The sequence below is a fragment of the Marmota monax genome, unplaced genomic scaffold, assembly GCF_021218885.2.
Source record: "Marmota monax isolate L192 unplaced genomic scaffold, Marmota_monax_Labrador192_F-V1.1 WCK01_AAM20220418_F8-fsc00071, whole genome shotgun sequence".
Classification (NCBI taxonomy): Eukaryota; Metazoa; Chordata; class Mammalia; order Rodentia; family Sciuridae; genus Marmota; species Marmota monax.
This window is the reverse complement of record NW_026695217.1, coordinates 6,488,716-6,512,119: the sequence shown is the minus strand read 5'-3', so window position 1 is coordinate 6,512,119 and position 23,404 is coordinate 6,488,716. Positions and strand designations below refer to the sequence as shown.

Sequence of the window (23,404 nt, the reverse complement as noted above, 5' to 3'; positions counted from 1 at the left end):
CAGTCAGAGAGCACTTGCCTCACACATGTGAGGCACTGGGTTCGATCCTCAGCACCACATAAAAATGAATAAATGAAATAAAGATATTACATCCATCTATAACTAAAAAAAAAAAAAAAATACCTGTGAACAGGAGGGACACGTGAAAATAATACATGAGAATTTTGGTTGAAAAAAATTTTTTTTAGTTGTAAATGGATTTTTTAAATTTTTGTTGATTTATGTGGTGCTGAGAATCCTACTCAGTGCCTCACACATGGGAAGCAAGTGCTTTACAGCTGAGCCACACCCCAGCAACCGGAAATCTTTTTAAATACAAATGTCCTTACTAAACAGAGGTTGAGACTATGGATACAGACATACAGGCAGACAAATATTTCAAAATATGATGAGGTTTTAAATAGCATTTTAGTTGCCTGGCCAATCTTCCAAGCAAAAAATAATCAGAAGATAGAATAATAATTATAACTGATTATTCTATTTGAAAACAAGAAATGTTTTCCCCTTTATATAATTATCCTTTAGATTATTATACAACTGCTCTTATTTAAAGACTATCTTCAAAGAACAGAAAAGGAGAAACAAATTCATGTGTGTGTGTGTGTGGGGGGGTGTCAAAAAGCTGGGTCCCCAAACCCAACATTCTTTACAGATACCACCTGAAAGGTGAAGGTAGGAGGGATGGTGGAGGCATTCTGAGGCCAGCCTGGGCCACATTAGTCCCACCTCACTAAACAACAAAAATCAACAGACACAAAAAGTGCTCAATATGTATATTACTAATGCCAACTGCTTTAAATAAGGGAAGCAATAATGGGTCAAAATTTCTAATTCTCATCAAATACCAAAAGAAACAACATGAATAAAAAGTAATTCAGTTCAGAACTACAACAAAAAGCTGTAACTGATCCTGTTTAATCTATACAAACTTTAGACTTTTTATTCAGTATATTTAATATAAACTAAAATGACTATGACACATTTATTTTAGGCATAACAGATAAAGTAGTCAATGATGATAAAAAGTGGGCAAATGTAGCTCAAGTTCAAATACCTTGAACACCATTTGAACACCGTAAAAAGTAAAGTTACTAAAAAGGCAATAGGAAAGAGCAGAAAACTGCAACTAAGAAACAGAAGACCATAAAATATTTCTTAAATTCTCCTTAGGATACCTTATTGCATAAGATACCTTTTCATGCCTCAAGGAACAGAATGCCTCACCTAACTAGGGATGGAACCCAGGGTCACTATACCACACAGCTACACACCCCCAGTCCTTTTTATTGTTTTATTGAGATAGAGTCTCACTAAGTTGTCTAGGCTGGACTCAAAACTTATGATCCTCCTGCTTCAGCCTCCTGAGTAGCTGGACTTACAAGTGTGCATCATTGCGCCTGACTCAAAAGTGCATTGTTGAAGAATACCAGAGTCTTCACAGCTAAGTTAACAAACTTTTTGGTTTTAAAATGTTTCTAGTCCTATTCTTAAGGATCCCCAAACATATGAAAACCCTATCCTCTCAGATACACTGGTTATTCCTGTACAGGGCACTCCAGTATGGCTGGTTTAAACATCACGCAGGCCATCAGGACATTAGCACATTCTGATGGTCATCTGTACTGAGCAGGAAGGACATAGTATTATAACAGCAGCAGATCTTCACAAAAGTCACTTTATACCTAAACAACTAGAATTCTCTCTAAGCACAGAAGGTCTTTTGCCATCAGCTACATGTTTAATGATAATGTAGCTGGAGAACTGAGGGGGAAAAAAACGTAATCTGAGCAGTTGGCCCACAAAAAAATAAAATAAAATAAAAAATAAAAAACATTAAAATGTCTTGCAACTTCAGAATCATGCAATAGAATTTTATGAGAATGGATATGAAGAACAAGGCAGATTGGAATGTTGATTTAAACTATCCTGCCTTGAAGTGGACTTTACCTTTAGAAATTATGATCAGAGGATTAATCGTCCCCTTCTTGACACTAAGAAAAAAATTTCTGCCAGGACAGAAGAAAATGAATCTTATGCTTCCACATAAAAACAGATATTGAGCCAGACAGGGTGGCACTTAAGAGGCTGAAGCAGGAGGATTCTAAGTGTGAGGCCAGCCTGTGCAACTTACCAAGACCCAATCTTGAAATAAAAGGGGGTGGGTGGGTGGGTAGCTCAGTGGTAGAACGCCCCTGGGTCCAATCCCTAGTACCACAAAAATAAATAAGTAAATAAACAAATATTGAAACAAATAACTGGGTTAGAAAATTAAAATCTTGATTAGCAGGGTATGGAAGTATGGCTCAGTGGTACAGTGCTTTCCCAACATTTGCAAGGCCCTGAATTTAATCTCCAACATTATCAAAAACAAAAATAAAAGAATATGATTACTAGTCCATATTATTCAATTCACTTATCAAACCATTCGTTACAATTAATGATATACATGAAACATAGACAAGTACTTTATCTAATATTCATCTACACAACTAAGGAAAATATTTTCAAGGTATATACATGAATAATATGTGAGTATTTCTATTAAGATTATCTAACATTTAACTAATGGAATAGACATGGAGGAACAATGCATAATCAACTCAAATATTTAACTTTTTAAAGCTCTCAGAAGCTCCCTGAACATAAAATGCAGTAGCTGAACCACATGACAAAATATATGAGATTCCAAGCCTCAGTGGACTTAATTCATTCAACAAATACCTCACAGGTACCTATTACCTGATAGACTCTGTGGTGGGCATTGGGTATTCAGCAATGAATGCAACAAAAAGTTCCTTTCACCAAGAGGCTTACAATTGAATAGAGATAACAATGCTAAGCAGAAATTACAAAAGTAACAATACAAACCTTTTGAAAGAAGCAGCCACATGGGTATTTTTCTAAATATTTTATTAGTTGCTGATGGGCCTTTATCTATTTACATGTGGTGCTGAGAATCGAACATCAATATTTTTAAGATGGGTTAAAATAACAGTATAAAACTAACAGAAACCATTCAGAGACCATAGCATACTTGCTCTCACCAGAGAAAAATAAAAGTTCTAAAGAGAAACTTTGATTTTTGTTCAGATATACTGGCAAATCACCTAAGAAATAATTTAGTAATAATGAAAACAGTACAGTTAATCAACAAGATATACAGACCAAAACAGTTACCACGCACATATCACTTAAGATTTCAGTTCTTCTAATGGCCAACTTTCAAAGAAATAACATGAGCACTTAATAAATATTCTAAAGGCATAGTTTGGAGATTTTTAACAAATAAATTACATTCTTAATAAAGTTATCTCAAAGATAACGTTGGAGCAAAACCAAACTGACATTAATACTTTGAAACTCTGAAATATATATACATATTATTAAAAGGATAAATGACCTTGCATCAAGGTACCTGAAACATTTATATTTTCTCCCTTGTTTGGATACTCATTTAATAACTGTTGAACAATATGTATTTTCTATCTTGCCTCTCCAGAGACATAAAGAAAATACATATCATATCAACTAATTTTTAAAACCTTCAGATCCAAAGTAGAAACTTAAACTATCTTAACAAGGAAATAAGTTTCCCCTCCTTAAATGATTAAGAAAAAGTAAGAGAAGAAGGGAGGGAAAAAAGGAAAGTGAAAATGAAAAGTATCATTAGTTTAATAACTATAAATTTTATATAAGCAATTTAGCAACATTTTAATGTGAATTTTACATAATCTCAATTTATATTTTAATCTGATGAAATATCTAAAGCAAAATTTTAAAAAAGAACCATTGATCATCATTTAATGCTTTTAGTCATGTACCTAAATTGCAAAAAACATAACACTGCTAAACTCACTAAGAAACAGGAATGGCATTCGTCATAATTCAAAACAGATTGACAAAAATATGAATATCATAACACAGCCATATTTAAGATTTGTCATTTAGGAAAATGTAACAAAAGTATAGATCTCAAAGGAGATGTAATATGCAATACCAAGAACACCCCACTCAAGAATTTATCAAGCTTATAATGAACACTAAAAAGGATTAACAACTGCAACATAAACTATATATTATGATACAGATGAGGTTTTTAAATATCTCAAAAATTTACGTTAATATCAGAAAGGTTTGGAGAACTGGTATTTGTGTATATTTAGGCCAAAATACTAATATACTGGCCAATCTATAAGACAATCAAAGAGAACATGTCCAAGTTTATGCTTTACATTATCTGCCAATCTACAAAAACTACCTAATAGGACAGGCCCACGCTTATACACAAAGAAAAATTAAAGCTCAGTTGATTATAACAAATAATTGAATATTTATCTACCTTTGAGAATGTTTATTTTTACATGTACCCCAAATTATGGTTACTCAAAAAGCCATTTTCACCAGGGGCAGCAGTACATGCCTATAATCCCAGGAGGCTGAGGCGCTATGCAACTCAGGGAGACCCTGTCTCTACACAAAATAAAAAATAGGGCTGGGGATATGGCTCTGTGGTTGAGTGTCCCTGAGTTCAATCCCTGGTTACTCCCCCATCAACACCACCACCAAAAAAAGTCACTCTCCTCCAAAACTACTTCACAGGTATTTACTAAGAAGCCACTGTTAAATGGCCTTCATTTTATGGGCCTTCAATTTTTATAACATAGAAACAAAACATATAATTTCCTATTGTACTTTGCTTTTACCATTTTTATTATTATCAATTATTTCAAAGTGTACAACAAGAATAACTTTGCACCCTCTCATAAATATTCCTAAATCTAATGACATTCAAATGACAGTATGGCCGGAATAAAATTTCAAGGAAGTAAAATGGAAGAGGGAAATAAAGCATACAGCATAGTCTATACAGAATAGAGAAATTAAGATGAAAATTAATGTTAAAATTTTTTTAGAGATAAAAGGAGACAAAGAATAAAAGGAAAATCATGGATAAAGCATTTTCAATTAAATTCATTGAAGTATTTCAGTCTAAACTCCATTTTGGTTGTTATCTAGAAGATAGGCTCTTTATAGTACCCAAATAGGTCACAAAAAAGAATTGACTATGACATATTCAAATATGAATTAAAATGGATCAAAGACAGACCTATATATTACCCATTCAATATAAAAGGAAGCAAATTTTTCATAATACTGGACACGGAAGTTTCTTGAATTAAAAAAAAAGGCAACAAAATACATAAATTGGACTTTGTCAAAACTAAAAACTTTTGTACATCAAAGCATTCCAAAGGCTGGGGGGTCTAGCTCAGTGGTAGTGTACTTGCCTAGCATGCGTGAAGCCCTGAATTTAATTCCCAGATCCCCAGTACTGGAAAGGGGAGAGGGAAGCATTCCACCAAGATAATGAAAATATAAGCCACAGGGTGAGAAAATATACGTATGTTGAGTCTAGCTTGGTGGCATATGCCTGTAATCCCAGTGGCTAAGACAGGAAGATTGTGAGTTCAAAGCCAACCTCAGCAACTTAGTGAGGCCCTAAGCAACTAAGCAAGTCCCTGTCTCTAAACAAAAAATATATACATGTAAATCAAATATCTGATAACAAATTAATATCGAGAATATATGAAGAACTCCTTCAGCTCACGAACAAAGTATCTAACCAATTACAAAATACAGACAAAGACCTGAAGACAGATTTACCTCCAGAGATTTATGAATGACTACATGTAAATAAATGTTCACCATCACTAATCATTAGGAAAATCAAAATCACAATGAGATATCAATTCACACCCAGAATAACTAAAAATTTTTTTTAATGGAGAATAACAAGTGGTACAAAGATGTAGAGAAAATGAAACTCTAATACATTGCTAGTGAGGCTTCTATAGCAATATCTGACAGTCCCTTAGAAAGTGAGTGCACAGTTGTGTGCTATGGTGCATGCCTGTAATCCCAGCAGCTCGAGAGGCTGACACAGGAGGATGGTGAATTCAAAGCCAGCCTCAGCAACAGCGAGATGCTAAATAACTCAGTGAGACTCTCTCTCTAAATGAAATACGAAAAATAGGGGTAGGGATATGGCTCAGTGGTCACGTGCCAGAGTTCAATCCCTGGTACAAGGGGGAAAAAAAAAAGTGAGCACATAGTTATAAATATGAGCTGTGAGGAGGTTTCATTACAAGGTACAGGGCACATCTGTCCCAGTAGCCCATTATTCTTATATTCTACAAGTACCACTTTAAAAAGCATTGGAACTTTTTTTATTATTTGAACTTCTGCTCTCCTGATAAACTTAGTTCTGGAGGTGGAGTGGGTGGGGGTGATTAGAGTGGATTTACACAGATACAAGGGAAAAAAAATGGATAACAAGTTAAAAAAAAAAGAAAAAGGAAATGAGTTATTTAACAAGGAGGTCCAATATAGTTCAGCAATTGTTTGGTACTTGCCATATGCCAGGCATACTTTTAACTTTTCTAAACATGGCTAAGATATATTAATGGAATTAATATATAACAGGAATTTTCTCCCCGTGTTTTAAGTGAAATGGTCTGTGTAACATAAAGTAATCTGGTCCAGATACAGAAAGCTTGTTACAAAAAAAAAAAAAAAAAGGAGAGGGGATGAGCCAGAATCTTAGGCAGAAGTTATATTCTGGGAGATGAAATTTCTTCAGCTCAGAAAAATCACTTAGAATATTCAATATCAGGGAGGGTGGGCATGATGGGGCATTCCTGTAATCCCAGCAATTCAGGAGAACTGGGTAGAAGGATCATAAACTTGAGGCCAGTTGTTGCAAATTTAGCGAGAACCTATCTTAAAACAGAAAACAACTGGGGTATGTGACTCAGAGGTAAAGTGCTGTTGGGTTCAATCCCCAACTCCATTTTAAAAAAAGAAAGATTGATTGATTCAGTATTAGAAAAGCAACTCAAGTTTAAGACTGAATAGCAAAAGAAAGTGAAATCAAAGGTAAAAGACAGCTAAAAAAAAAAGTTAAATGGACAGAAGAAAAAATAAGGGAACAGAAAGCACACAAAAAGAGACAAAAGTTAGGATATCTGAAGAATGGCTGTTTTAATTTTGAGAAAGGTTGAAAAGAAAAAAGTAAGAAAATCATTTGCAGCTGCTCCAAGTGAAGCACACCATGGAAAGAATGATAAACTAAATGCTACCAACTCCACTGATGAGACAAGACAGAAGAAAAGATGGAGAGTGGAATTCAGCTACACTCACTAGTGATCCTGATAAACTTAGTTCTGGAGGTGGAGTGGGTAGGGGTAGTTAGAATGGATTTACACAGATACAAGAGCAAAAATGGATAACAAGTTAAAATAACTCATTCAAATAGTTTTGCTAGATGGAAATGAAGAAAAGAAATGGCAGAGTGGGACCAGATAGGCTGAAGGCAAAGTTTTCTTTGAGATAGGAGAAATAATTAGAGGTCTAAAGGTGGGAATGATTTTGAACAAGTAAAAAATAGGCCCATGTCTTTGCTTTGGCAAGAAAGAAGGGCATTTAGACTGTAATGTGATTTTAAACCTATCGCCAAAAGTGCAAATACAGAAAACATGAACGCAAATGCAGGTAGGAAGGTAGATGCAATGTAAATCTATAGAAATTTTCTTCTCAATTTCTCAATGAGGCAAAAAGCAAAGTCACAATCTGAAATGTAAAGAGATTAAAAAAAAAAAAAAACAGTATATTACAGCCCACTAAAAAACCAGGAAAAGTGAATGGGAAAAGGACATAGAGAACTAAGGGATCACCTAAGGTTCACAGTCAGGAATTTAAAATGAGAACAGTCAATATGGTTTGTTTGCTTAACTCCAACCAGGATTGGTTGCTGAGGCAGAAGGCAAGGAGTAAGAGTGTTTAGGGATCTTGTGATTTTGTCAAGGAATACTATTATTATAAAGCAACAGCAGAGCTGGGAGTCACATGAAGTTATTCTAACAACTGACCAACAAAAGTACACCACATAAGAAAACGTCTGAGGGTACAAAGGAGGGCTAAGGGTGGTAGATTCAATGGCTCAAAAATCCTACTGGATTATTTTTGGTTTTTTGTTTTTTCCCCAATCAATAAATGGTCTAAGGAACTAAACAGATGCTTCACACAAGAAGAAATTCAACTGATCGACAAAAATATGAAAAAGTGTTCAACATCTCTAGCAATTACAGAAATGCAAATCAAAACTACTCTAAGATTTCATTTCACCCCTGTCAGAATGGCAATCATCAAGAATACAGGCAACAATAAATGTTGGTGAGGATGTGGGGAAAAAGGTACACTCATACATTGCTGGTGGGACTGCAAATTGGTGCAACCACTGTAGAAAGCAGTATGGAGATTCCTCAGAAAAATGGAAATGGAACCACCATTTGACCCAGATATCCCATTCCTTGGTTTATACCCAAAGGACTTAAAATCAGCAAACTATAACGATGCAGCAACATCAATGTTTATAGCAGCTCAATTCACAATAGCTAGAATATGGAACCAACCTAAGTGTCCCTCAATAGATGAATGGATAAAGAAAATGTGGTATATATACTCAATAGAATATTACCCAGCTTTAAAGAAGAATAAAATTATGGCATTTGCCAGTAAACGGTTGGAGTTGGAGAATATCTTGCTAAGTGAAACAAGCCAATCCCACAAAACCAAAGGCTGAATGTTTTGTCTAATATGTGGATACTAATTCACAATGAGGCTGGGGTCACTAGGGAAGAATAATGTTACCTTAGATTAGGTTGAGGGAAGTGACAGGAGAGAAGAGGAGGGGATGTGGGGACAGGAGAGAGAGTAGAATGAAACAGACATTATTATTACTGTGTGTATATATGTGACTGCATGACCAATATGATTCTGCAACCTGTACACGCAGAAAAATGAGAAATTATATCCCATTTATGTATTATATATCAAAGTGCATAAATGCATTCTACTGTCATGTATAATTAAATAAAACAAATTAAAAAATTTTAAAAAATCCTATTGTAGTGTCTGATTTCCTTGTCTGGATTAGAAATTCCTTTAAAAAAATTTTTTTAATTAAGTCCCAACACAGTATTTAGCACATAGATGTTCAACTTATGTTTGACTCTAATAAAGTTTGATAAAAAGCAACTGAGTATTATTAAAAAATGAAATTGAATTCATTTATTTGTGAGTATTTTACTCAGATTTTTTTTTCTCTTCTTGATTCCCTGCCTCCAAAGAGGATTCAGTGCACTTGGAGTAATTAGATATTTTTAAAATGTAATCAATTTTTATTTAAAATAATATATTTATACATAATTTGCCTTATTTTCAGTTTTCAATAATTTCTAATAAGGAATAGAACTGTTGTTACCCACTTGAGCTTTACACTTAGAATTTTAAAGTACCTTTTTTTCTATTCCTCTTTTACTTTATGGTATCCTTTAATTCAGCTGATTATCCTCAATATAGAAAATATTATTCCCTCATCACATTCCTAGCTCCCTTGATTGCAGAAAGCCAAATTGGAAATGAAGAGAGAAAATTTAATCAGTATCACAACAACATAGTTAAGTACTGATGCATTTTAAATCTCATGCCAAGCAATCCATATAGTTCCAATACATTCAACTTTTACAGACCAAGGGTAAATCCACCATATTCCATGAAGTTTATGGTATGTTAATTCAGTAGGTAGCCTTACTTAACAAAAATCATTCCCATATTTATGACATGCCTTGGAGACTTGAGAGTGAAGGGATCAATTAGGTAACAATATTAAGAACTTCTGTAAAATATCAATATAACTAAGAGAAGTTAAAATTAACAGAAAGTCTACTATTAAAAATTATTAAAACAGAACTGTAAGTATATTTGGGGGGACAGTGCTGGAGATCAAACCTATGGCCTTATACACCCTAGGCTAGCACTCTTCATTGAAGTATACTCCCTGCCCCATACTATAATTTTTAAAAATGTAATTAGATATTTTTAAAGACTAAAAGAGAACACACTATAACTTAATACATTTGTCAATATATTGAATGTCATTCAGGAGAGTTTAAAAATTATTTATAAAATAATGGCAGAATGCCCAAATATTCTGCCCCGCCTGATGACCTAATAAATTCTACAGAGTTGGACAACAGTTTTTATATATGGTCACCACACCAGAAAAATTCTGTAGCATTATACCATTTGTGGTTTGGGTCAAGAATTCCGGCTAATTCCAATAAATTTCATGTAACCAGGTAAAATGTTTTTTTTCCCCCTTCTTCATTGCTGTAGTAAAAAAAACGAATTATCCCAAATACTAATCTGTGCATAACAAAAATTAATACTTTTTTCATCTATGACCTAGGGATATTTGCATATCTACACAGCATTTCAGAAAAAAGGAAAAAAAATATAGAAATTGAGAAAAAATGTTTCTTTAAAATAACACAAGATATTCTTTTAAGAAAAATCTATTTGTTAAAAAAGCTACAGATAAAACAAAAGCATGCATAAATTGCTCCATGAAATTTCCTAAATTTTCTTGAGAATGATTGTCACTGAAGATCAATTTTTTTCATGAGCCTCCCTCTGCATAAATCTTCATTTCTGATTTCATTTGTGAAGTTAAAGGTGAAGACCCCCAACAGTAGGAAAATAGCTGTAGAGTTGATGAAGATTTGTTGCAGTCCTTATGAGATTAACTTCAGATATGAAGATGCAGCAAATATTGTAATTTTTGCTGATTTATCAATAAGAAAATCTCTTTTGTTATTATTACAGAAAGAAATAAGACACTGTCATGTGAATCATAAGAAAGTTAACTGCTTAGTCTACTGAAGTGCAGCTGTTTTCTCTATGATGCTGGAGTTGCAGAGCTCCAACACACGAGTCTTCATCAAGAGGGCAAGTTTTCTTCTTTTGAAAGTTCTTAGCGTATGAACACTTGAGTTGTCAGAAATTGATGGCATCCTTAGTGATATAAGCATGACTTGTTGAACTAGCTTCTCATTTTCTTCCTTAGTTATAACAAACATGAATGGCTCTTTTAAAAATCTTTCCTTACCCTACCCTCTCCTTATCACTTTCAAAACTAAAATACTTCTATCTTCTGGAAAGAAGTGCTTTTAGAATTACTATATCCTTTGGCAAATCTTGTTGATTAGAAAAAAATAAAGAATGAGGCCAAACAAACCTCCTGAATACTCTCGCATGACAGAAGTTCCTGTATTCTTCCCAGTTTCATAATGGATCAAAATTCAACTTTTCTCAAAATAAGAAAGGTAATTAATTAGGCCACACTTCCAGAACTTCCTATTCTTTAAAAAAAAAAAAAAAGAAAAAAGAAAAAAGTACTTCCAAGAAACAGAAAATCTGAGATGGTGGCTCAAACCACAGAATACTTTGATGTGTATGTGTGCAGGCACACACGAGTACTGTGCTGAGATTCAAGCTCAGTGTCTTGTGCTTGATAAGCCACACCCCTATCCCAATTTAAATATGAAACAAAAGAACCATATTCCTCTTTAAAGAAAGGCAAACCATGAATACTGCCACTTAAAATGTCAATGGTTGATTTTTCAGGGGTTCTAATTCTTATCACAGTCTAGATTTTCACATATATTGTAAGACATTACAAAATGAATTAAGGTATCATTAAAAGATAACAAAGTAACAAGATTGTAAAACTGACTTGCCAACTTTGGATAAAATTGAAATATAAAATCTCTTTGAGGAAATCAAAGAAAAGTGGTGTTAAAAAAAAAAAAAAAACACATTGAGCCACTGAACACAACCTGAAATTAAATCTGCTTTTCAGTTCTGTAAATCAGCGGCAGTGACGAGGTGCATTCTATTCTCATCAAGCCAGCAACATCTTCGATTATATTGTTTCAAAGACATAAATAAATTTCTAAGACTTTAGAACAAGGGTATAATGTAATAGCTATTAATGAGGAGATAAGGACTTCTTGAAACAACTAATGTTCCCTAAGAAACCTCAACTTGTAAATCCCTGCCTACTGAAGAAAGAGTGATGACTTAAGAATGTGAGCAAGGGGCTATTGTGGCAATGTGGTTTAAAACAGAGAAGACAGACTGGAAATGGCCTGGTAGAAATCAGGACGTTTAAATCCCTTTTACCTGTTTAAGAGATGTGGTATCATTCCATCAATAATATTTTCTCTATTATGTTTTTATTACATAAAAATCAACTGCATAGATTTCTGTTTCTAGACACTAAGGATGTCTACTGAGCTGAAAACATTAAGTAGAAAGTCACTAGGTGAGGTATTTACACACTACGGGTTTGAATTTTTTATACACTACTATGACCTCAATTAGAATATTAACAAGTCCGAAATTTGTTACTTAAGTTTTAAAATAGAAAAGTATTTTAGTAGTGCTTTTAGGTAATAATCACTAGCTAAAACTCAAGTTACCTCACATTCCATCCGCAGTAATGCACCAAGTAAAGGACCTCTCCACCTTCGACATCAGAATCTTTAATACTAGCTTCATACATTTTTTGATTTTTCCCTCGTCCATACCGCACTTGGACTTTCATGCCTGGTGGATAGCATTCAAACTCCTCTTCCTCATTGTTGTCATCATCATCTTCATCCTCTTCCTCTTCTTCTTCCTCCTCCTCCTCCTCCTCTTCTGCTTCTTCATCATCTTCCTCTTCCTCTTTATTCGTTTCATCTCTTGAAAGGTTTAAAAAATTGCAGAGTTAATAAAAGATACTTCATAAGCTTTTCAGTTCCAAACCACATACACTGATAAAAATCGTGGCTTTGCTTGTTCCGGGAACAGCAGATTCCATGTGTGTGAAATACTCTGAGTTTCAATTTAATGTAAACAACTAAAACTGTGTAAGATGACCATGGTTACAGAAAGATACATCTAGTGAAAAATGAAGATTTAAAAATAAGTGCATTCAAAGAACATTTCCAACAATCAGAAGAACAGAAGGTTGGCTAAATAGCAAGAAACTAGTAAGATCAAGAAACTAATAAGATCAACTGTAACAATTTTCTCAGGTTTTATTTATGGAAGTGTTTTACATCTCAGTTGACAAAGAAAGTCATTATATTTCATTGACATTTTCTGACTAAAAATATTTTTCAACACATATTTCCAGACTCAGGATACTTTAAACAAAAATATTTACTAGCAGATGGCTAGTCTTAATAAAACATGCTTCAACCACATTTTCAAATGTTACACTAACTGAAATGTTATTTTAACTTTATTAGGAATATTCTACTAATGTCACATCAATATCACATCAAGCTTGTTTTTTCTCTTTCTGAACATCAGTTTCTACTCTTTACCAAGTATTTACTGAGAGTCGTCTTCTACAGATTCTCTCAACTTTAAAGTTTCAAAGATATAAGTATATATAAGAGACCAATTCCAAATACACAAAACTATTCTAGAATTATTACAACTAACTTGATCTTCTCAATACCATATACTCTCAAACAGAGCATTCTTTAGCCACAAATCTACACTGAACTGGAGAACATCTTCAATTATAAATATTTCCAATTGCTATATCATTATGAAATTCAAGACCATATTTGGTCAGTTTTGATCTCCCTGCAGTATTCTGTTCTTATTACAATAGTTTTCTCTTAAAAAAAAGCATCCATCACCTGATAATTGATAAATGAATAAATACCATGAAAAAGAACAAGACAGCTAATAAATAACGCTTTACGTCAACATAGTGATATGTCTTTTTCTACTGTTAATTACAGTTTTACATTTTTATATGTAACCCCCTTTAGTGACAACATATTTTCTGTCATTTCTAATTATGTAAACTATATAGGCAATAAAATAACCTATAAATAGTGATGTAAGTAGCACTCTCAAATATTTTATCACCCATTTTCTGTCTGTGCAGTTGGGAAGAAACATAAAAGATATGGGGAATGAAGTCTGAGTTCACAAAGTGCCAAAGGTTTCAATTTTGTCAGAAATATAAAGAGTACAAAGATTCTCAAGAATTATTCTTATTTTAAACACTCAGTTATAGTCAAATAAGTGTTTACTACAACTTTTAACCAGCTATGATCTGAGATAAAAAAAAAAATTATTGTTGAAAATACATAAACAATTCTCTAATAAATAAATAACTTTAATAAAGCTAAAAAAAAAATCTAAGAAATTACCTGGTACTACGGACATTAAACTTTAAAATAAACCATAAAATAAAAAAATAACATTTTTTTAAAAATTCTTCTTAAAATTATATAGTAAATTAAAACAGCTAAGAAATATCTTTGAAATACTTTAAATCTTAAGATTATATCCTTGCATGTCAGGAAGAAAAGGAAGTACATTCTAATGGTCACAGTAAAAGGAAGAGATTTATCATGCACCTGAGAATCACCATGTAGGAAAGGACAGAGATACAGAATAAGAAGTTCAAATTCTAAAAACTGAAAACAAACACTAAACTATACCTTTACAGTATATATCAGACCGAATACAACTGATGAATGCCAATAACACAAACAACTATCATACTTTAAAAGTGGTAGCCAAGGCAGTTTTATTTATACTAGAATGAAAACCAAATACTTAAATTAATAAAAACATCAAAAATCAAAAATTTGCATTTAATATCAATGTCAGACACAAGCTAATAAAATTTATGTAAATAATCCACTGAAAAATAAAGAAGCAAATAATGGAATTATTGGCAATCAGCCAAATAAAACTTTCTTCTAATCTTGCTTTTTTTGGAGGGCTAAGGGGCACTTTACCACTGAGCTTCAATCCCAGCCCTTTTTATTGTTTTAGTTTGAGACAGGGTCTCAGTACATTTCTGAGAAGCTTGCTAAGTTGCTGAGGCTGGCCTTGAACTCATGATACTCCTGCCTCAGCCTCCTGAGTCACTAAGGAATATAGTTATGCAACATTTCTACTCTTTCAAAGGAGTCAGTGGCAAATTCAGAAGGTAATGTACTAACAAAGAATGTCAAGAAAGACATCCTCTGAATGTATTAAATGTGACTAATATATAGATTTTTAAAAATTAAGCTGATGCATGTATATAAATATATGCATATGTATTTAAGTTAAAGAACATTTTGGGAAACCAAATGCGTTAAGAGATTTTTTCATCTGAATTAACAAAGAAATGCCAAATTTCCCTCAATTTGATGTTATACTTAAAATGAAACAATTTTTTTTTAAAGCTTCAGTTTACTAAGGACCTACCTATGGGCCAGTCACTAAAATCAGACGTTTTATATATACTAACTTTTTTATAGTGGCATTACAGATTGAACTCAGGGCTTCATGCATGTTAAGCAAATGCAATACCACTGAGCTACATCATACGCCCATATATATATATATAAAATTCTTCAATCTATCATGCCTAGCCTATGGAGAAAGGGCAATGAAACCTTTTGGTAGTAGTCAATTACTTAGAAAAAGTTCATATAATAGAAACATACACATACACACACACACACACCACACCCCACACTTTATGTGGCAAAAATTCCATCTACACTTAAAAAAACTAAAAACTTACAGCAGTCTTCCCACCCCACTCTGGGGTTTTGCTTTCCCCAATTTCAGTTACCCATGGTCAACAGCAGTCAGTAAACTGAAAATTCTGGAAATAATTTATAAATCTTAAAATGTGTAGCATTCTGAGACTGTGATAAAATCTTGTCCCATCCTGCCCAAATGTCAATCATCTCTATGTCCAGCACCACTGTATAGGCTACCTACCTAATCAGTCACTTAGTAGTCATCTAGGTTATCATATCATAGTACCGGGGCTTGGGTTCAAGTAACCTGTATTTTACTTTAAAATGGACACTCAGTGAAACAGCAGTGATTCAAAGAAAATACAAGGACATAAAATATGAAAGGACAGACTAAATCTGGCAATGCTGTAGGGCATAAGAAAAAACAGTACAATATGTTGTCACTAAGTGGTAGCCAAGGTTTCAGGCATTAACTAGGAGTTCTTGGGACATGTCCCCAAAGAGTGGGGGCAACTACTGTATCAGTAATAATAACACACAATGGTTTTAAAGAATATTTATCATATTTAGGCTGCCACCTCAGAAAAATTGTTTCTGTTATGAATATAGGCAAGTGTTGCTTAAAAAACAGAACAATTCAGACAAACATGTCAGTTATGAGGTGATTACATCATTGTGCAAGAATCACACAGTATATTTATGAATCCCTATGTAGGATGGACTCTAGGCTGTATTATAATATAAAGGGACCATCTTTGACCTTAAAATTGTTATGCAGCACAGAACTACATTACTGGCACCAAAAAATTCATACAGATTAAGAGTTAAAGGGATTAATAAAACAAAAAAAAAAAACCTGTTCTATAAAATAAGATAGCAGGGGCTGGAGTTGTATAGCTCAATGGCAGAGTACTTGCCTCACCAGTGTGAGGCACTGGGTTTGATCCTAGCACCACATAAAAACAAATAAAGGTTTTGAGTCCATATACAACTTAAAAAAAAAAAAAAGATACCAAACTGAAAACAATTAATGATAACGAAGAAAAACACAGATTTACCAATGTGCCTTACAAATAGATGTTCCAAAAACATCTACAGATTTAAGATTTTTAGGCAAAAAGTTAAAACCTGATTAGATTTCTTATTAGTTGAAATAATTATTAAGAAAAGTAAGAACTTCACATATACACCTATACACAAATATACCAAAGTATAATAAACAAACATTTTATTATATTCATCTAAACCCCACTTTGTTTTCTTCCATGTTCACTTCCACGAAAATTTCAGAAGTCTAAATAATCAAGATATTTTAGGCAAAAGGCTCAATTTCACTAAGTTTCTTAATAGTTAAATAGTCTTCAACAGCAGTAAGATGTACTTCAAGTATAGAAATATAACAAAGCATAATAAAAAAGTCTTCTTATTCTATCCCCTTAGGCCCAGTTTTATTTTTGTTTTTTTAATTACTTGTTTGTATGCTGTAGATAAATTTAATACTAAAATGATTTTTAAAAAATTGATTGTGCTTATTTAAATGAATGTGCTTAATCATATTTGTGTTTTACATTTTATCTGTAGTACTAGAGATTAAACCTAGGGATGCTCCACCACTGAGCTAGCCCCAAGCCTTTGTTTTCATTTTGAGAGGGTCCCACTATCCATCCTCCTGCCTTAGCTCATGAGCTGATGGGATTACAGGAATTAATAGGAGTGCACACGTGGCAATGCTGATGTTTTTTCAACCTCAGAAATAAAATTAAATGCCAAAGGATACCTCTTAAATCTAGGGGGCCCCTGTCAGTCCATAAATTGTTAAATAATTCATCATCCCAAAATGATCAAAACAAGTAAATGCGTCTATCATATAGAACACAACAATGATTTTGGCCTTTGAAGATTATTATAATAATAGTGTTTTTTCCTTTTTTTTTTTCCCCTCAAGAAATACATACTCTCCAAATCTATAGCCAAAAAACCATCCACAGAACACAAGAAGGGTATCGTCTCAAGTTCATATTATCTGGTCATTCAACAGACCTTAACGCAGTTAAAAAAAAAAGTACTTTTCTCTAAAAATTTTTATAAATTTCCATGATGAGAGCAAGAATGGATCAAAACCATGATCTTTTTCTATAAATGAATGTTATTTTGGTCTCTGAAAGAGGCAAATGCTGTTTTCTTAAAAAATGCAAATCACTATTATTCCATACTTTGTCAATCAATTTAGATTCCACATATAAACATAAAGATCAAAGGAGAAGAATTCATCTAGCCAAAATACATCATAACCAAAAACAAATTTCTTACCCAGATTTTGCTTTTTCTTCTTCAGCTTCTACCTTTATGCTGAGGGATTCGTCTATCCTATTTATATCAGTGTCTTTATCTTCCAGATTTTCACTTTCTTCTGATTTTTTAATGTTAACTTCCTTTTCCTGATCAGATTGTGTAGGTACAGATTCTAATAAATTCTTTTTATTTCCCTAGAAAAAGATCAGAAGAACTAAACAAACAAAAGTAAAAAATTTCAACCCAAAGCCATCATCTTAAGTGTCAGAAACAAGAACTACCAGCCAATACTAATAAAGATACAGTTATTTTTTTAACATTTAAGAAACTCCTGTCATTTTTTAAAAAACTACTTTCATTCTTAAAAATAAAATCAGAAATATTCAAAAGTAGTACATAAGGGAAATGTACACAATAAAGTACAATATTATAAAAAAATATATATACCAAAGGCAGCAAAGGACAATCAACAATTTCTGATTTACCAGAGAGGGTTTAATATTTTCCTTTCTTTCAATGTCATCCTCAGTAGGCTTCTCTTCTTTTGGTATTACATTCCTCTCCTCTTCAACCTTCACTTCTTTGATCTCTATTTCATTTTCTTCTTTAACTTTCATTTCTCTTCCATCCTCACACTCTTTACATGGCTTGTTAAGAACTTTCTCTGGCAATGCCATCTGAAATTCAATATGAGCCGACCTGCAGTACTCCTCAAAACCATACAAGTACCTGGAAACATAAGATAAAATATTAGTGTAGAGATTTCTTTAACATGCATTCCTATCTTTTGTTTATGCTTCTCAAATATCAAACCATATAACAAGCCAATTTATTCATTTTAGTTCTTTTCAATATGTTCAATCAAAATAGACAAGAAAAAAATTCATTTAAAAGCAACTATTAAGAGTAAAAAAGATGGGCTGGGGATATAGCTCAGCTGGTAGAGTGCTTGCCTTGCAAGCACAAGGCCTTGGGTTCAATCCCCAGCACTACCTACTCCCCACCCCCCCAAAAAAACAGTAAAAAAGACCTTCATAATCTTAAATATAATAAAAGTGACAATAACAGCTATAAGACATATTAGTAACATCATCTACTTGTTGAGATTTCTTAAGTGCAACAAAATTGGGCCAATCAGTAAATCTCATTTAATAAACAGTAATCTTAAGAGGCAAATAGTAGTAATGAAGAAACTAAGGCTTAGGAGAACAAATAAATGGTCAAAGGGCACAAAGAGATAATAACTTTCAAAACTAGGGTTTAGGGCTGGGGTTGCAGCTCAGTGGTTGAGCGTTTGCCTCAAATGTGTAAGGCACTGGGTTTGATTCACAGCACAACATAAAAAAATTAATAAATAAAATATTGTGTCCATCTATAACTAAAATTAAAAAAAAACACATTAGGATTCAAACCTAGATTTATCTTACTATAGAATATTAACTTTCTAACCTATATGTAGTACTTTACAAATGTCCTTGTCCACAAAAACTTTCAGGATTACTCTAGTAAAAATTTCTGATTTCTCTGATGAAGTAATTAGCTTCAGTTAAATTGGTAAATTTAATCCTGTTTTCTACAGTAAATACTGAATAATTATACCAGATACACTTACTTTTTATAAGCACATTTAACATTGTATCCTGCAGCTGAATTTAAGACAGGGATTCCAAGATCTTGATACACTTGTTTCCAAACAGCTCCACTTTCAATCTAAAAGACAAAGTGAAATGAAAATTTTCAAATTAGAATATGAATATAGTAATATTTTGATAGATACGGCATATAATTATGTTTTTATTTATTGATATAGTCTCAAAAGAATGAAATATATCAAATATGATTAATTCTAATTTGTATTTACCAATAAATAATTATCTGAAAGACTTACAAATGTTGAAATACTGGATCATATGACTTTTAAATAAACCTGTTTATAGTAAACATGGAAGTATCCAGGTTGCAAAACAAAATTTGTAACAAAGAGAGAAAATAATTTTAAAGGACTTACAAGTCCCATAAAACTTAAAAGCCAATAAATCAAAGAAGTTCTATTACAAGTAGTAAAGCACTTTACTCTACAGAATATTCTTATTTGGATGAATACCACACATCATGGCAACCTTAGAATTATTTCCTTAAGTCAGTTCAACAAACATTTTCTATCTATAGCAGGCACAGTGAAAAAGATTAAAAATGTAAAGAATATTAAAAAGGATCTGTACTCTCAAGAAATATACAAGTCTAATGACAAAGAATTATAGAAACTGTTTCTACTATATGGTCATGCTATGATTGAGATATGCACAGGACTTTCACAAAATGCTGACAAACTGAGAAAGCTCACTTTGAAGACTTTTTAAATTAAAATTCAAATTTCAGGGTACAGTGATACAAATCTGTAATCCGAAGTAATCAGAAGGCTAAGATAGGAGAACTCCAGCCTAAGCAACATATAATACCCAGCGTCAACACAAGCCAAAAAATTTTTTATTTCACCCGAGGATGAAAGTTCCTTGTTTCTAAACTGTACTTTCCATTTTATTTTCCTTATATTCTTGCATTTTTTATTAAAAGAAAATAATTTTAATGAGAGCAGAAACCTGAGAAAGCATATTGCATGAAGACAAAACCATACTTACATTATCAAATCCTCCAAGTTTGTGCACAAGTCTAAATAATTTAAAGAGATTCAAATTTCGATATCCAAGTACAGGTCGTTTGTTAATAGGTGTACCTGTTATAGAAATAAAAAAATATATTAGTGTTATGCTTCATTTTTTAATCTAAAGTCTCAAAGATTCAAATAATACACATATATTCATATCAGAAAAAAATCTCCTTTGTTATTGCAAGACAGGATAACCATACTTAAACCCATGTCATAATTTTACAGTTTTTGTATATCAGAATTTTGAAACCTTAAAAACTTCATTACATCATCTCCCTTCTGGTGAAAAAAGCATATACTCAAAGTAAAACAAATTGAAATGCCGTCAGAACCAAGCTTTTAAAAATAAGGGAAGCAAGATTTGGCTAAACTAAAAAAAAGTGCTGAGATAATTGATAAGGAACTGCTTCACAATGATATCAATTTATATGATGCTCTATTTATATTTACTAATTCACTTCTATTGTAAATACTGGTTCTACAGTAAAGCTAAACAGTCTTATTTCATTCCAACACAGGAAAATGCAGGACAAGGATACTACATTAAACTCTAAACTGTTAAAAAATGGTAGAGGGGCCTGGGGTTGTGCCTCAGCGGTAGAGCTATTGCCTAGTATGCGTAAGGCACTGGGTTCGATCCACAGTACCACATAAAATAAAATAAAGATTATTGTGTCCACCTACAACTAAAACAAAATTTAAAAAAAAAAATGGTAGGAGATTAACAATATAGTGATGGACTGCAATCTATGAACCTCTCCATAAATGGATGGCTTATTTTATCCTCTTCTCTAACACCACATTTTATTTGCATTCTTTAGTTTGTAATGTATCTTACCTAAAAGCCTAAGAAAAAGCATATTCTTGGGCCAAGCCTCCATTCAAATAAAAGAAAACAGGAATTAAAAAAAAAAAAACACTTTTTATTGAAGAATAAAAAGATACCCATATTAGGGTAGCCATTATCATTTATTAGAACACAAGAAGACATATAGACCCAGTTACACATCAGCATTACAAATAAGGATTTAGAAAACATTAATTCCCAGAGTAGTGTGGCACTTCCAAATATTATCACACTCATCTTCTCCTTTCCTTCCAGCTACAAATTCTTCTGCCTTTCCCTTCTACCTTTCTAGAATCTTTCCAGCAAAGGAGAAAGTAAACTCTGGTCAAGTGAAGAAGCAAGAGTAAACAAGGACACTACTGAAGATCTAGGCCATCACTATAAATTTACAAAGGTTAGCACCCACTCCTCTTCCTTTCATCCTTGCAGTTTTTCTACATTAGGTAGCTACAATCAACTGAGCCAAGGCTCACCTTGAGACCAAGTCATGTTTCTTTTTGTATTTCTGGCTCTCTATAAAGGATTTAGTTCTCTTCTTATATCTATGTGGCTAGGTCATAGGAGACATGAGGGCCACGTTAAATGTGTCATTTCTCTCTCTCTCTCTCTCTCTCTCTCTCTCTCTCTCTCTCTCTCTCTCTCTCTCACACACACACACCTAGGTATATTGAACTGATTTGGAGGAGACATTTTAATAAAATCCTTTGTGCAGATGCTTAAATGGTGCCATGGTTCCCATGCTGCTGCTGTTCCATAAGATAATGAATGATTCCTTGGTATGACACTTATAGGAGGGGAACTAGACAAAATCTGGACAAAATCTGCCAACATACAGTCAAATTCTTCATGATCCTTTCTTTTTTACTATATGACAAGCTCTGTGCCAAGTGTTTTAATACGAGCAGTCAAAACACAGTCTTAATTAGCCATGACATGAGGCTTAATAAGCTGAATACCTTTTTTCAAAATATTAATTACCTCACTGAAATCTACAAACTTAAGGATGAATGAAAGCAAAAACACTCACCTCTGTCCTCCATAAATTTGTATAACTGCTGAAGAAAGTTCTCCCTTTCTTCTGGAAATGGTTCTATTTCTTCCTAATTTTAATCACAGAAGAAAAATATTATTTTTCCCAATTCAGCATTTTAATAATACAAGCAGACATCCTGCCATCACCAAAAACTAATACTCCTTAAAATATTTCAAGTGTTTTAATAAATAAAATATATTTCTTAATACTAAGCTGTCCAAAACCAGGTATGTCTAAACATTTTATGCTGAACAGAGGAATATGTCCTAAAAGGTATCTCAATAGATTTCCAAACATAAATTCTCATGAAAGAAAAGACACTAAAGATTGTTCATGAACTTTTTTTTTTTTTTTTTTTTTTTTTAATGACCAGAGAGCTATTCTTCAAATCAGGGTCACAGACTCAAGAAGACCTACTCTTACTTACATTAAATCGGGCCACATCTGACTCTATTATTACTCCTCAAGGAACTGTACAAATATGGGTCCCATTAGGTATTACTACAAGTATTCTTCATTATAGGCAGCCCCACTGTATAGTACTTTCAAGCTTATATAATCAGTAAAGTGGGGAACAAATTTGATCTACAATACCTGAAGATTCAGACTTAGGGAAATCTTCAAGTAATAAAATAGTTCCCCGATTAATCAATTACAAGGGAGGGACTAGCTTCTTGCTGCTGTGGCCAAGGGCTGTGGCAGTAGGGAGCTGGTCCTGAAGCAACCTGCAAGGAGCAGGGTAGTAGGTAAGATTGAGGAACTCACCAATCCAATGACTTTCATCCATTCAACATACATTTAATGAGCACCTGTAAGTGTAGGCACTATACTAGGTGCTGAATCAAATACAAAAAAAATAAGCTATGGAGCCTACCATTACAGAACATGATTAGGAGTAACTGCAAAAAAAAAAAAAAGTATTCAAACAGTAAAGTCAGACTTTACAGTTACTCCAGCTGAAATATATATGGTAGTTATATTCAACTGATATATATGGTGGGATATTCAACTGATATGCTCAACAAATTTAAATACAGCATTGTTAAGTTTGGAAAATCATGTACCTAATGTCATTGTTCTAATGAAATTTGCCCTTTAATTTT

At 33.0% G+C, this 23,404-nt stretch overlaps 1 protein-coding gene across 5 annotated transcripts in view; it reads right to left on the bottom strand.

Annotated features, from left to right (window-relative positions):
- The window catches only part of Arid4b (AT-rich interaction domain 4B), a 143,428-nt gene that overhangs the window by 23,966 nt on the left and 96,058 nt on the right, over positions 1-23,404 (bottom strand). For 3 of the 5 annotated variants that reach the window (XR_006849190.2, XM_046432017.2, XM_046432018.2), the window contains 6 exons: positions 22,296-22,368; positions 20,393-20,487; positions 19,366-19,463; positions 18,239-18,482; positions 17,772-17,947; positions 12,384-12,647 (listed from right to left, as the gene is read on the bottom strand). Coding sequence is in view for 4 of the 5 variants with exons in the window: in XM_046432017.2 (XP_046287973.1) it covers positions 12,384-12,647; positions 17,772-17,947; positions 18,239-18,482; positions 19,366-19,463; positions 20,393-20,487; positions 22,296-22,368 (950 nt within the window). In the remaining variant the exon portion in view is untranslated. The remainder of the gene's footprint in view (positions 1-12,383; positions 12,648-17,771; positions 17,948-18,238; positions 18,483-19,365; positions 19,464-20,392; positions 20,488-22,295; positions 22,369-23,404) is intronic. The other 2 variants (XM_046432019.2, XM_046432020.2) reach the window with 2 other exon arrangements.